The sequence below is a fragment of the Marmota monax genome, unplaced genomic scaffold (assembly GCF_021218885.2).
Source record: "Marmota monax isolate L192 unplaced genomic scaffold, Marmota_monax_Labrador192_F-V1.1 WCK01_AAM20220418_F8-fsc00149, whole genome shotgun sequence".
NCBI classification, from domain to species: domain Eukaryota; kingdom Metazoa; phylum Chordata; class Mammalia; order Rodentia; family Sciuridae; genus Marmota; species Marmota monax.
Window position 1 is genome coordinate 3,591,376 of NW_026693170.1, and position 15,670 is coordinate 3,607,045.

General features: G+C 52.4%; 1 protein-coding gene across 2 annotated transcripts; it reads right to left on the minus strand.

Moving 5' to 3' along the window:
* Positions 1 to 68: 68 nt before the first annotated feature.
* Positions 69 to 7,017, minus strand: Erf (ETS2 repressor factor). 2 transcript variants are annotated; one of them, XM_046455447.2, is made up of 4 exons: positions 6,879 to 7,017; positions 2,106 to 2,340; positions 1,625 to 1,740; positions 69 to 1,528 (listed from the first exon to the last, which is right to left on the minus strand). In XM_046455447.2, the coding sequence occupies exons 1-4, from the start codon at positions 6,898 to 6,900 to the stop codon at positions 252 to 254; spliced, it is 1,650 nt and encodes a 549-aa protein (XP_046311403.1). In that variant the 5' UTR covers positions 6,901 to 7,017; the 3' UTR covers positions 69 to 251. The 2 variants fall into 2 exon arrangements, with proteins under 2 accessions (XP_046311403.1, XP_046311404.1); XM_046455448.2 differs by lacking the exon at positions 6,879 to 7,017 and adding an exon at positions 5,365 to 5,605 and having other exon boundaries at positions 70 to 1,528.
* Positions 7,018 to 15,670: the final 8,653 nt, after the last annotated feature.

The following is a 15,670-nucleotide window of genomic DNA, read 5'->3' on the forward strand; positions in this document are numbered from 1 at the left end:
CCCCCTCCCTCCCCCAACCACCACTTTGCCCAGAACTTAGAAACAGGACAGCCCCTAGCCCTGGGCACCCACCCACCCCCACCATTAAAAAAAAAAAAAATTAAAGTTTTATACAAAATGTGGGGAGGGGAGGGGAGAGGGAGGAGGCAGGGAGGAGACTAGAGAGCTGCCCTCACCTCCAGGACTTTGGGGGGGTTAAGGCAGCAAAAGCATGGGGAGTGGGGGGAACCTCAGCCCCCTGCCCACAGCCCTCAGGAATCTCGATGCTCCAGTGAGAGCTGGGCTGTTGCATGCTGGAGGTCAGAACTCACCCGCCTTGGAGTGAGGGGACCCCCTGCCTCCCCAGGCCCATCCCCACGCACCTTCTTGTCCTCACCCTCATCCTCAAGGCCCCCAGCAGGGCCTCCACCCCCCTCTAGGCGACAGTCTTCACTCCAGCGCCGCTTAAAGCGCAGCTTGAGGGGCATGCACTGGGCCGCCCCAGGTGCCTCGCCAGGCTCGGGCTTGGGGGGTGCGGGTGGGGCACGGGGCGTCTTGAACACCTCCCCATCTTCCTCATCCTCATCGCTGATATCAGTCACCTCCACCTCCTCTGATTCACCTTCTGAGATGGGTTCCACCTTGATCTGTGGTGGTGGTGGTGGTGGGGCCAGTGTCCCCGGCCCCTCAGCCAGCCCGCCAGTGCTGCTGCCACTGCTCTGGTCAGCACCTCCTGAAGCCTTCTCCCCAGCTGCCCGCTGACGGCGTCCTAGTGGGGGCGGCTGGAGCTTAAACTTGAATGGGGAAGAGGAGGAGGAAGAGGATGACGAGGCTGAGGAAGGGACCGGTGGGGTCTCAGGTGCCATGGGCGGCAGTGGGCACTTGTCAGGACGCTGTGGCTGGGGCACCACCAGCCCAGGGTAGTGCAGAAAGGCGCGGGGGCTGAGGTGGTAGTTGTAGACGCTTTGGGTGTGGGCCTGCAGGTACCGTTTCATGTCCTCAGGGCTAAAGGAAAAGTGGGAGCCTCCACCTGAGCCACTGGGGCCGCCACCACCACTGGGGTACATAGGGCTCAAGGTGGGAGAGGGTGTGTAGGCCAGGTGAGTGGGTGTCATGGGCAAAGCCGGTGAGAGCTGAGGGGGTAGCAGGGAGCCAGGCCCAGCCAGAGGTGATACAGGAAAGGGACTGAGGGGCTCAGGGCCACCCCGGGGCCGGGGGTAGACTCGGAAGACGCCAGGGTCATGGGGCAGGCGGGCCAGAGGGGGCCCTCGGAAAGCACCCAGCTCTGGAGGGCCAGGTGGTCGTGCCCGGGGGTCCTCGCCCAGTGGTTCTTCCAGCTCTGATGTGCCATCACTACAGTCACTGACTGAGCCTCGGCCCAGACGGCGGGCCACCACAGCTGAGAAGAGTGAGGAGGAGGACGAAGAGCAGGCCGGTGGTGAGCGGGGGTCCTCGGTGGGGGAGAGCACCTCGGAGGGCGTTGAGGGAGGGAAGCGGAAGTGGCTGCCGCCCGATGGCACTGGAGGGGCACTCTGCGGCACCGCACCCCCTGACAGAGTGGGGATACTTGGTGTCAAGGCCCCTGGCCTAGCCTGGACAGACAAACCCTCTCTTCCCTCCAAGGCCATGCATCCCTGGTACTCACCAGCCAACCCCACATCGATGAAAGGATAATTAACCAGCACCAGTTTGTTGAAGTTGAACTTGTAAGTGAACCGTTTCCCCTTGGTCTTGTGCAGAATGCGCTTATTATAATAATATCTGTGGGTGTAGAGAGGCCATGATATCATTGATCAGTCAGTACTTATTGGGACTCAGTTCTAGACTCCATACCTTGATGCATGCTTGTGTGCTGCTCACAAAGGTACAGTAACCAAGAAACATGAGCCATTTAAAGAAGCTAAGTACCCAGAAGATGGGGCCCAGACTAGAGGCCTTGTGGGTGATGCCATTCTCTCCCCCAACCCCTTTGTTACCAATGGACTCAGAAAAGTGCTAGGACTTGTCCAAGGTCACACAGCTAGGATCTGGCAGAGCCAGGTGCCAAACCTGTTCCCATGGGTCAGGAGCTTCCTAACCAGTGGGAACTGACCACATGTGCTCCAGGGCCCACAGTCCCTCCTTACCGCAGGGCCCGGCTCAGCTTGTCATAGTTCATCTGGGGCTTGCACTTGCGAACACCCCAGAGCCGAGCTACCTCGTCGGGGTCTTTGATGACGAACTCCCCATAGTCACCCTGCCAGGCAATGACACCCTGGTACTCCTCCTTCCTTAGCAGCTCCAGAATAAAGTGCCACAGCTGAATTTGCCTTGAGCCAGGGGACGATTCCGGCTTGTAGGCCCAATCCGGGAAGGCAAACCCTGGGGATGGGAAGCAGGGAGGGAGCGGCCTGGGGTCAGGATGCCAAGTCTGGGATCTGGGTCATTTCCCAGGATCCACCTTCTACCCCACCCTCATGGTAGGGAAATCCCTTTTCTCTCAGCCAAGTGAAGACCTGAGTTAGGAAGACTGTGTGTCTGTTTGAGGGGGCTAGACAGGAGCTGGGGGGAGGGGAAGCTGGAGCCTGCTCCAGGGACACCGGGAGAAACAGGAAACCGTCGGCGGCGGGTCCCGGGGCCAGTGCCAGGGGGCCAGGCACCAAGCCAGGCCGGCGGGCAGAGCTGCCAGTGGGGGAGGGGCAGGAAAGGGCACACGTGGCCAGTCCAGTTGAGGCACAGTCCCCCAGTCCACCCCCATATCCATCCAAAGCCAAATTGCACCCCCCGAGGTCCTCTGGTCCCCTCTTTAGGAACATACACTATCTTCCCCAACAAAACCTAAAAGAACCCCCTACTCCCACCTCAAGACCCAGAGGATTTTTTTTTCTTCTTAAAAGGACCAGGAGGGGTGGGGTGGCTGGTTGACGATGAGGTCAGCACTTGCACACACAGAGGCTTCTGTCTTCCCTGGAGAGTGAAACCCAGACTGTCTGAGAGCCCCCCCCAACCCGCACCAAGCCCTGGACCCTCTAAGTTGCACTGCCCTCCCCAGACCCAGAGGCATCCAGGCCAGACCTGGCTAGAGGGCCCTGTTCAGGGCAAAGACCAAGCAAGCACAGTGGCGTTGTCACCCTCTTCCCACTTCTGCCTTCTCATCCTCAGCTTCTTCCCTGCCCACCTGCCTGCCCGCCCCCAGCATTAACCTTGGGTAGAGGTTGGTGGTGGGCTGGCTGGTCCCTGGAGGGGGTGGGCAGCCTGGAGTGGGGGGGCTGCGGTTGTTGTCATTTCCCAAACCCCCGGGTAATCAGGGACCATCAATAATTCAGCACTAGGCAGCCGGTAATGGAGGGGTGGGAGGAGGGAAAGGGAGGAAGAGAAGGAGGGGGAAGGCAGGGCAGAGGCCCTGGTGCCACTAGTGAAGAGAAGGCCAAGGTGGATGGTGGGTAGATAAAGATGGATGGTGGTAGATGGGTGTGGTGGTACACACATTTTGTCCCATTAGTGGGGAGCCTGCAGTGGGAAGACTGAGCTCAGGAGTTTGTGACCAGCCCAGGCAACACAGCAAGACCTCCTCAAAAAAAAAAAAAAAAAAGATGGGTGGGGTTCCAAAACCTGGTCTGCAAGTCTGAAGGGGTCAGTCTCCCTCTCTTGGCCCTAGCTCAAACAGGTACCAACCAGGCCTCTGGGCAAAACTGAGCCTCCCCAAACACTCCACCCCAGTCTGGAATTCAACCCAGGATCCTTCCTCTTGGGAACACCAGGGATCAACAGTACCTGCTCACACTGGGACCACCCCCTTCAAATCCAAAGCTCACTGTCTCCCACAGGGACCCAAGTGCCCAACTCCTGATAGACTATCATGGCCAGTACTGCACTCCCTACCTAGTCCCTACCCTATTCAGAAATCCTAGTCTCAAACCAGCCCCTCAGGGCTCCAGGAATATGACCTCCAGCTGGTCAGGCCCAGAGTCCTGGACCAGGAACCCTGCTCCATTTAGCAGGGATAGTCCCTGAAAACCTCTCCCAAGGACCCTAGCATCCAAAGCCCCATGCCTCTCTTGGGAATTCAGTTGCTCACCCCATTATCCTCATCCTGCTAGACAGCAGAGGTCCCAAGGTCTCCCTGTGCCCTGAGGTTTTTGGGAACCCAAGTGACCAAATCACCAAGGTACAAACGCAAAGTACCCTGAGAGCCTTCTCAAAAAAGCTCCTGGCCCTCTCAGGGTACCAAGCTCCATGCTGCTCCCACTTCAGCCCCAATTTGGCTCCCAGACCTAGGAGGGGGGCTGAAGCCCCTGAGACATCCGTTTGGGGGTTTGAGGGTAGAGGAGTATATTGACTTCTACCCTCCCCCCCCAAATTAAAGCCACCCTTCCCAGCCCACCCGCCCCAGCCTCCATGTCCCGGTAACCAGGCAACGTGTGTGCAGCGACAGTCCTGGGAGCGGGGGAGCAGGAGGCTAAAAATAAACTTTGCAGAAGAGAGGGAGTGAGAGAGACTACATGCAACACAAAGGGAACTCGCAAAGGAGGTGGGGGGGCTCTGGAAAGGCCTCAAGCCGCATTCTGAGAGCTGTCCCAGGCCCCCTAGTTAACCTCCTTCCCTGAGAGACACCCCCCAGGGCCTAGACCCTGGCTGCCACTCCTGGCAGAGACCCTTCCCCACACCCAGGCCCACCCCAACACTAGTTTTCCTCATCGGACACAGCATACATGAGGGCCTGTTCCCAGCTTTGGGGGGGCAGAATGAAAGGGGGTGACGTCAGGGAGTCTCAATGGGGCTCTGTTCCCCAAGCCTTGGAGCCAGGAGCCAGGCACGGGCAAGGGGAGCATGTGTGAGTATATGCTGTATGTGGGTCCACGTGCTTAAATCAGAGAAACACCAGCTCTGCACCGAAAGCTTGGGGGGTACAGTACTTCTGGAGCATGGGGGACCAGTGAGGCAGGGAGATGGAGAAAGCAGTTGCACTCAAAGAGAGGTTCAAGAAACACAGATCGGGTGTAAAGGTGGCAGCAGACAGGAAGGGCTGAGATGGCTAGGTCCCAGAAAGCACACCTGGATCTCAGAGGTAGGGTAGGGATTCTCCCAGACTAAAAGACTGGGTGGGGGCAGAATTCCTGGGCACCCCCCAACTTCATGTGGCTGCCCAAACTTTTTCAAGAGACTATGGGGGTCGGAAGGGAGGGGTGATGGTAGAGGAAGAGCCCGCCGGCCTCCAGGGGGGCCCCACCACCTCCCCCACTCTAGGCAGCCCTCGATGGCGCCAGAGCCGGGAAGAAAACAGGAAGTGGGAAACAGCCGCGGCAGAAGAGAGGGGCTGGGATGGAGAATCAGATGGAGGGGCTCACAGCCGCCGGCACACGTAAAGATCGACTGATCCGGAGGCCATTCCAGGCGCCCTCTTACCAGCTCCCACTCCCCGAAGCAGAGAACCCACACACGACTCGAACCCTAACCAGGGTTGTAAAGCTGCCCAGCAGGTCCCAATGGATCAAGGCCCCTGGTAGGGAGGAAAGGCAGGCGGAGTTGTTTGGGCGCCTCGGTCCCCTCCCCGAGTGAGGAGAGGCTCTCGCTGCCCCCAAGGCCCAGCGGCCCGGGAGCCTGTGGGAGCCAGGGAGTAAGTGGGACGCACGTGACTGACCCTACAGCACTCCGCACCCCTGCCCCACCCTCAGCCCCCCTCCCAGGCCCCAATCCCCTGGCGCCGTAGTCCTGCTCCGAGCCCTTTAAGAGCCGCCCCCACCCGCCGAGCAGGGGGGGGGGTGGGGTGGGGTGGGGTGGGTGGGCCGGTCGGGGCACACACCCGCACACTGGAGTCCTAGCCGCGGCCGCCGCCGGGGAAAGGAAACAAGTTTGAACAGCGGCGCCCGGCCCCCTTCCCCCTCCCCCGTCCCCGCCCCGGGCCGGATTCCGACAGGGTAGACGGGCAGGGGGCGGCTAGGACCCCTCCCCCCGCGCACCCGGGCGCAAAGTCCAGCCCGCGCGAGCCCGGGGGCGGCGGGGGAAGGGAGGGGGGGAAAGTCCGAGCGGGAGGGGGGTTAATCCCGATGCCCCCCGCCCGCCGACCAAGGGGGGAGGGGAACCCAGGCCCCTTAAGGAGGAGCAAGTTGGCGGGGAAGAGAGGCGGAGGGAAAGACGGCCCGCTGAAAGAGAAGAGCTGGATCGGGAGGGAGAAAGAGGGGGGAGCGTCTGCGTCCCCCCCCGCCTTCCCCACCCTTCTCAACCCCGGGCCTCCGACGGCGCGGGAGGAGGGTACCCAGGTCTTCCCCCGAGCCACCTTAAAGCAGCGCGTTCTAAGGTCGGAAACAAAAAGTTCCTTTTTCGAACGTTCGGGCTGCGCTTTGGAACTTTGCGACTCGGTGCGGGCGGGGGAGCGAGGAGCCGGCGGAGACGGGCGGGGGAGGGGCAGCGCAGCCCGGACCCCGAGTCCCGGGCTCCCCACTCACGCCCTCCTGGAGGCCATCCGTGTCCCCCACTAACCCGGTGCGGGGCACGCGCAGCTGTGAAGGTCACGGGCCGGACCGCGCAGCGCAGAACCGGGGATAGCGGGCCCCGTGGACCAACCTCCCCCCGCCCCGCACACGTCCCGGCCCCCAGAGTGCAACGTGACAGAACGGCAGGGAGGGACCCCGCCACCCCCGTGATCCAAGGAGTGGGGGAGAGCCCAGCTTGTGAGGTTCGGGCATGAGGAGACGATTAGGATCCGCAACACCCACACCACTCCGACCGGAGCCCAAAATTGGGGGTCCCAGGCAGCACCCCCTTTCGCTCCGCAAGAAGCAACAGGTCTTGAGTGCTTGGGGGTCCCCCAGAACTAGGAATCACTGGGGCTCCCCCGGACCCCTTTAGCCCCCCCAAAGTTTTCTGCCTGGTTTCCCGGGGCAACAAGTCTCCCCCACACGTGCTGCCCCCGCCCCCACCTGTGTCCGCCGGGGTCTTCATGCTGGGGGGCCCGGGGCAAGGCACCCCGACTCCGGGCCGTGGCTCCGGCTCCCGCGCTGCCCCGTCCCGTCCCGCGCCCGTCGGGCCGCCCTCGCCGCCTCACCCGGCCTCGCCTCTCTGAGCCTCTCCCCTCCCCGCCGCCGCCTCCCGGGTTAATATCGCACTCCGGGGCCGGGACGCCCACGCCCCCCGGCCGGCGACGTCACCGCCGCGTCGCCATGGAGACACTGCGCCCGCCCCCTCCCCGCGCACTCACACACACGCTTGCCGGCGCGCAGCCACTGAGGACCCGCCGGCTCTGGGCTTAAAGGGGCCGCGCGGCGGGGGAGGGAGGAAGAAGAGGGCGGGTAGAGAGGATGGGGTCCTAGGGGTCATGACCCGTCATGGAGGCGCCCAGTCTGCTGATAACTAAAGTCCTCGGCGCTTGCTACCTGCAGCGCCTCCTCCTCTCCTGCCCTCTGCGGCCTGCAGAGTTTCTTTGGGGAACCAGAGGGTAGGGGAGTACCCTATAAGTGGGGTCAAAAACTTTTGTGGGGAGGGACATGGACCTTTGGGGAGGAAGCAGAGTCTTCTCTGCAGGAGGACAGAGTCAGGGCTTGGAGAATAATAATCCAGACCACCGCATTTTCCAGCCTGGCCTTACCCAGCCCCCCAACCCTGAGCCTGAATGGGGCAGCTGTCCAGGGGTGGGGTAGAATGGGTGGGAAGCATTTCCCAGCATCGGAAATGGAGAGGCGGTGTGCCCTCCGCTCCTGTGGGGATGGGGTCTTGGCCTTCCTGTTAGCCCCCAGTCCAGCTGGGGAGGAAGTGATCAGAGAGAATGAATTCTGGAACCTGCAGCTGTCCTGGAGACACGACTGGCGCCGGAGGTACCTCCACCTCCTCCATTAGGGCAGGGGGTTCCGTAGGTGGGGCCAGGATGTGAGGAGGCGATCCAAATCTGAACAAATGTGCTCCCAAGGAGAACTGAGGGTCGCCAGGAGAGAGGAAGACAAGGCTTAAGACCTAAGGCTGGAGCGTAGGGGAAGTGTTAAGCTTGTTGTCCGCAGCAGCTGGGAGGGATGGATGGAGCCTGAGGCTCGGGAAACAGGAAATCAGAGTGCAGATCGGATGGACTGAGGCAGGGAGCCAGAAGCAGGGTAGAGGGCAAATAGAAGCAATATTCACAGACGGATCCTAGACACAGTCTCAAAAATGCCTCTTAAGGGGGCTGAAGCTGTAGCTCAGTGGTAAAGTGCTTGCCTCATATGTGTGAGGCACTGGGTTCAATCCTCAGCACCACATAAAAATAAATATACTGTGTGTTCATCTACAACTAAATAAACATTTTAAAAAATGACTCTTGAGTTACCAAAGGAGGAGAGTATGGGGACAAAGAGACAAGAAGGAAATCCAAAAGTTGGATCAAGACAAGCCAGAAGGAGAAAAAGCCAACCAACAGGGGCCACACTCTGAGTGTTTAGGACTTCAAACACAGCCTCCTCCTTTGCTGGGTTCCTAGTCTGCCTTAGACTAGCTCCTCAGCGGGCCCTCAGACAAGTCTCAGACCTCCTCCTTGGGGAAACCAAGGTCTCCAGGGAAGCATTCATCCCCTTGGGAAATTATGTAACCTTGCCTACGGACACTACAGCTCCCCCACGGATATTGTAACCCTCTGGGAGCAGTGTGGTCCAGCAATAATAATAATCATCATTGTTAGAATAACAGCTCCTGATTCTGAGTGCTCACAGTGTGCCAGGCACTGGGCCAAGCATTGTCAGAGGCATCTTCTAGTTTAATCCTCACAAAATCCTAGTGAGGGAGTTACAATTGTTATCCCAATTTGCAGATTATGAAAATGAGGCTCTGAAAGAGGAAATTAGTCTGACAAAGTTCTTTAGCGAGGAAGTGCTGGGATTAGGGTTCAAACCCAGATCCATACCCTTAACCATTACACCACCTCCCCAATACAAAGTTTCATAGATATAAGACCAGTAACAGCCCCAGTGACTCCCCCGCACTCCCTTCAGTAAGGAAGAGACCTGAGTTACAACCCCAGCTCTGCTTTCCTGTGTCTGTGAAAAAGGGCAAGCGACCTTCTCTGAGCCTCAGATTCTTCATCCATAGTGGAGCAGGGTGGTGCATGCCTGTAATCCCAGCAATTCAGGAGGCTGAAGCAAGAAGATCCCAAGTTTGAGGTCAGCCTGGGCAATTTATTGAAGCCCTAAGCAACTTAGTGAGACTCTGTTTCAAAATAAAAAATAACTAAATAAAAAGGACTGGAGATGTGGTTCAGTGGTTAGGCGCCCCAGGTTCAATTCCCAGTACTAAAAAAAAGAAAAGAAATATTCATCTGTAAAATGGGGTGCTTTTTTTTTTGTACTGGGGATTGAACTCAGGGATACTGGACCACTGAACCACATACCCAGACCTATTTTGTATTTTAGTTAGATACAGGATCTCACTGAGTTGCTTAGCACCTCGAAGTTGCTGAGGCTGGCTTTGAACTTGTAATTCTCCTGTCTCAGCCTCCCAAACAGCTGAGTTACAGGCATGCACCACCGCTCCCAGCTGGGGAATATTTTTTAAAAATTGTTTATTAGTTATTGATGGACCTTTATTTATTTATTTGGTTGTTGAGAATCGAACTCAGTGCCTCATACATGCTAGGCAAGTGCTCTGCCACTGAGCCACAACCCCAGCCTCCAAATGGGGCTATTAATAGATCCTACACAATCGTTTTATTATGAGAAATCAGGAAAGTGAAGTACACAATAAATATTGGGCTGGGCATGTAGCTTAGTGATAGAGCTTGTGCTTGGCATGTGGTTTGATCTCTAGCACAAAAACATAAATAAGTAAAAATAAAAACTGGTAATAATTATTAGCAGAGGAAAAAACATATTATTAGATATTATTAGCAGAAGTAACTATATACCCCATAGATAATGTGAGCACCCTTATCCTATAGCCTACAGACTCCAACTATAAACTAAATAAACACACAGCACTGACAGTGTGAAATTGCCTATTAATGTCATAATCCCACCCAGACCTAGTTGGCCAGTTCATTGCCACTGTTTCTTTCTTTCTTTTTTCTTTTTTTTTTTTTTTTTTTTTTGGTAACAGAGATTGAACTCAGGGTCGCTTAACCACAGAACCATATCCCCAGCCATGGGCATTGTGTCTTTGGTGGTTTATGCAAACTTCTCCACAGGTATTGTAATCTGTCAGGGGTCTGTGTTACTCCACCACAGAAATATGGATCCTGTGGAATAGTTCAGTTGACTCAGGGATGCTGAGACTCATCCTCAAAGATGATAGCAATGGTGATCCTGACCATTAATGAGATAACCTGGATAGTGTGAATTTGTGATCAGAACTATTCCTCAGCTGGGCATGATATAATACCAGTGAATTGGAAGGTTGAAGCAGGAAAATCACAAATTCAAGTTCAGACTCAGCAATTTAGTGAGTCCTGTTTCAAAATAAAAACCCAGGGTCTGGGTTTGTGGCGCAGTGGTAGAGCTCTTGCCTCACATGTGTAAGGCACTGGGCTCAATTCTCAGCACCACATACAAATAAATAGATTTTTTACAAGTCCATCAACAACTAAAAAATATTTTAAAAATAAAATAAAATAAAAACCCAAAAGGCCTGGGCATGGTAGATCACATCTGCAATCCTAGAAACTCAGGAGGCTGAAGCAGGAAGATTGCAGGTTCTAGGTCAGCCTCAGCAACTTAGTGAGGCCCTAAGCAACTTATCTAGACCCTGTCCAAAATAAAAAATAAAGGACTGGGAAGTGACTCAGTGGTTAAGCCCTTTGACCCCCACACTCCCACCCTGGTTCAATCCCTGGTATCAAAAAAAAAGGGGCGGCCTGGGAAGTAAAGTAAAGTGCCCCTTGGTTCAATTGTCAGTACCAAAACCAAAAACAACACCAAAAAAATGTTCACCACTGTTCAGTCCTTGAAGAGAGGCCATGCAGTGCAACCATTGGTGATTCAGCTCCAATGAACGAGAGGTCACCCCTACCCTCATTTCACTATGGAAAGCCTTCGCATACCCAGTGAAAAGTGTAGCCTCTTCTGTACTCAAGACACACTTGCAATGAAAGGTATAAACAACTCTGTCCAGACAGTGAGGACACCCCTCCTCCCATAGCCCTGGTAGTCCTTGTTCCAGTTTGCCACCCTGGCACAGATAATATTTAACCTGCTGTTGTCAGGCAGAGGCATTGACAGGACCTGTCCCTATAGAAGACTCAAATTTTTTTTTTTTTTTTTGATACTGGGGATTGAACCCAGGGACATTTTACCACTGAGCCATATCTCCAGTCTGTTTTATTTTTTAATTTTGAGACAGGGTCTTGCTAAACTGTTGATGGCCTCACTAAGTTACAGAGGCTGGACTTGAACTTGTGATTCTCCTGCCTCAGCTTCCTGAGCCACTGAGATTATATGTGTGTGCCATGATGCATAGTGAGTCCCAACATTTCAGACTCGTCACCTCACTTCTGAAAAGGAAACTATGTGGACAACCCACTCTTCAGCCATATGAGCAACAATGAACCATCAAGACCTCAAGACCCTAAGAATAAAGAGTAGGAGTAGTAGCCTACTGATAGAGCACTTGCCTAGCATGCACAAGATCCTGGGTTCAGTCCCCAGCATGAGGGGGAACGGGGGAGACAGACCATTAAAGCATTGTACTTCCCTTAACAGCAGTATGACCCACCCAACAGTAGACATAGTAGACACCACAAATGGTGGACTATTCCTAGGTAGAGGATGTAACTTCCCTATAGTATCATCCATTCTCCTCTCCCTGATTCAGATGTGGGAGGCCTCAGGCTCCATCCCAGGCCCTCTACTCCCCCATTTACACTCATCATTTACACTCATTCCTCCATGGCTCCATCCTGTGGGAGATACCCTGATTACTGCCACATTTTTATCTCTAGCTAGAGACTCTTCCCTGAATTCCAACCCTATACATCTCTCAGGAACATGCAATTCCATTTTGCTGGTTGCTCAGAATGAATATTTTGGAATCATCATTGTGTCTTTTCTCTCATCCAACATCCAAAGTGAAAGGAATTTCCGGAAGTTCTATCTTCAGCTATTCCAGAATCTGCTCCCTTTTTCCCCTTTTCTGTTCCTTTTTTTTTAATATTTATTTATTTAGTTTTCGGTGGACACAACATCTTTGTTTGTATGTGGTGCTGAGGATCGAACCCGGGCCACACGCATGCCAGGCAAGTGCGTTACCGCTTGAGCCACATCCCCAGCCCTCTGTTCCTTTTTCTGACAACAGGTCTCCCGATGTTGTTCAGGCTGGCCTTGAACTCCTGCACTCAAGTGATCTTCCCACCTAACCCTCCAGAGGAGCTAAAACAAGTGTGTACCTACTTCCATTAAAATTGCTACTCCATTGATCACCACCCTCTCCCTGGTCTGGGATATTCTCACCGTACTTCCTGCTGCCACTGGCCTCTAGTCTACACTCCACCCATAGCCAGAGGGATCCCCAAAAATTAGATCACATTTCTTTGATGCCCCAAACCTCCCAGTGGCCCCTCTACTCATTGGGAGTAAAAGTCATGCAATGGTCTTGCAAAGACCTGCAATGCTCTATGAGGCCCATCTGGACCTCACCTCCCAGCTTTCCCCACCATTTCCACTTCAGTTCCACTTTGTCTCTTTGCTGTCCCTTGGACATGTCAGGCCCATTCCTGGCTCAGGGACTTTGCCTATGCTGTTCCGTCCAATAGGAAAGCTTTTCCCCAAGATGCCTACATAGCTCTGTCCTTCATCCCCTTCAGGCTCTTACTCACAAACAAGCATCCCAATAAGACCCAGCCTGACAACTTGATTTTAAATTTCAGCCCCCTTTCTACATCCTTCTCTGTTATTTTTCTCCACAGAAAATCCTTTCCTGATATATATATATATATATATATATATATATATATATATATATATATATTTCCATAACGTTATTACCTTACTGCCTGAATCCCTTCCCCTATGGTAATAGACCAAAGGATTTTTTTTTTTGGTACCAGATTCTGAACACAGGGGTCCTTAACCACTGAGACACATTGCCAGTTCTTTTTATATTTTATTTTGAGAGAGGGTCTTGCTAAGTTGCTTGGGGCCTTATTAAATTGCTGAGGCAACTTTGAACTTGTGATCCTCCTGCCTCAGCCTCCCCAGCCATTGGGATTACAGACCTGTGCCATCACACTCAGTGAGACCAGAGATTTTTCACTTGTTTTGCTTCCTGCATTAATCCCCAAACTTGGCACAAATGTCTGGTAATCTATGATGAATGAATAAGCCCATGGTTAAACAGTGAACCCCCAGATACTGCAATATGATAAATATAGCCCCATACACAGAGGGATCCTCATGGACAATCGGTGACAATGCAACCCTCTAAAGAGGGTGAACCCATGGGGCTGGGGATGTGGCTCAAGCAGTAGCGCGCTTGCCTGGCATGCGTGCGGCCCAGGTTCGATCCTCAGCACCACATACAAACAAAGATGTTGTGTCCGCTGAGAACTAAAAAATAAATATTAAAAAATTATCTCTCTCTCTCTTAAGAAAATAAAAAAATAAAGAGGGTGAACCCATAAATAGAAGCCTCCCCCATACATAAGGGGGGTGATTGTCCTCTCAAATATCAGCTCCATGAAGACCAGCATTTGCCCTGTTTTTTTCCCTGCCTTATTACAGGTACCTAGCCCTTTGTCTGGCATTAAATAGATTGACAATATCCACTTGAAGTGAACAGAGTCCACCACATACAGTGGTACAGCCTCATGATAGTTTGAAAACCATGCGGATGGCAGTGTCTACAACTAATATAATCCCAAATATGTGGTGTAGCTCTCAGACACACAGTGGAAATCCCAGACACTCAAAAAAGTGTGAATTCCAATATATGTAGTGTGATCCTCATAAATAATGTACCCCCCCATAAAGATAGTATGACCCTCATAAATATCCTGAGCTCCATGTAACTGGTGAGACAGCATATAAACAATGTATGTTCCCATGTAATTCCCTCATTAGATGATCTACCAGAGGCAATACAACAACAATCACCCCTCCTCCTCCTCCTCCACTCCTGAACCAAGGGGTTTTACCACTGAGCTACATGCTCCCTCTTTATTTTTTTAATATATTAAACAAAATTTTAAATATATTTTAGTTGTTGATGGCCCTTTTATTTTATTCACTTGTTTGCATGCGGTGCTGAGAATTTAACCCAGTGCCTCAAATATGCCAGGCAAGTGCTCTACCAAAAAGCCACATCCCAGCCCCTTTTTACTTATTTATTTTTTTATTTTGAGACAGGATCTGGGCTGGGGATGTGGCTCAAGCGGTAGCGCAGTTGCCTGGCATGCGTGTGACCTGGGTTCGATCCTCAGCACCACATACAAACAAAGATGTTGTGTCTGCCGAAAACTAGAAAATAAATATTGAAAAATTCTCTCTCTCTCCCTCTCTCTCTCTAACTCTCTTTAAAAAAAAAAAAAAAGAGACTGGATCTCACCAAATGCTGAGGCTAGCGTCAAACTTATGATCCTCCTACCTCACCCTCCTGAGTTACTGGGACTACAAGTGTACACAACTGTACCCAGCTAATTAGCTAATATTACTTCTTTAACATGATAAAAATTCTTCTCTCAACTGGATCAATTCCCATAACCTGGGTAACCCCATATACACAGTGTAGACAAACATATAAATAGGGTCACTTCCAACTGGGTGCAGTGGCGCATGCCTGTAATTTCAGCGGCTCAGGAGGCTGAGGCAGGAGGATCACAAGTTCAAAGCCAGCCTCAGCAACAGCGAGGCTCTAAGCACCTCAATGAGATCCTGTCTCTACTAAAATACAAAATAGGGCTGGGTATGTGGCTCAGTGGTTGAGTGCCCCTGAGTTCAATTCCCAGTATCAAAAAGTAAATAAATAAATAGGGTCACTTCCATAAACAATGTGACTCAGTGTACACAGTGTGAACAGCGTAACCCCATAATCACATGGCTTTACACGGTACAACCCATGGACAATGCCACTCCCCTGGGTGGACCACCAATGGGTACATTATAGAGTGTGAACAATTTAGACTCATCAATGGTTGCAGCAAACCCTAATATTAGTATGTCAATTTCATTAACATTATAGAGAAAGAAACTCTTATATACAGGTAGAAATTTCATGTTCTATTTAATGATGAATGAATAAGCCCAGGATTAAATAATGAACCCCCAGATACCCAATGTAATATGATAAATATAGCCCCATACACAGAGAGATCCTCATGGACAGTTGGTGACAATGCAACCCTCTAAAGAGGGTGAAACCATAAATAGAAGCCTCCCCCATATATAAGGGGAGTGATTGTCCTCCCAAATCTGGGAGTTTGTAATCTTTATAACATTGTATGATCTGATCCCAGCCAAAATTTACTTCTCTTACAAAAATCCAACTTCCCTTCTACACATACATATTAAGACACTATGAGTTTGCTGGGCATGGAGGATGCACACCTACAATTCCAGTGATTTGGGAGGCTGAGGTAGGAGAATAGCAAGCTCAAGGCCAGCTTCAATAACTGAGCTGAAATCCTATCTCAAAATAAAAACTAAAAAGAGTTGGGTATGTTCAAATCCCAGCACCACAAAAGATAAAACAAAACACATACATTATTATTATTAGAGAGAGAGAATTTTTATTTATTATTTTTTTAGTTTTTTGGCGGACACAACATCTTTGT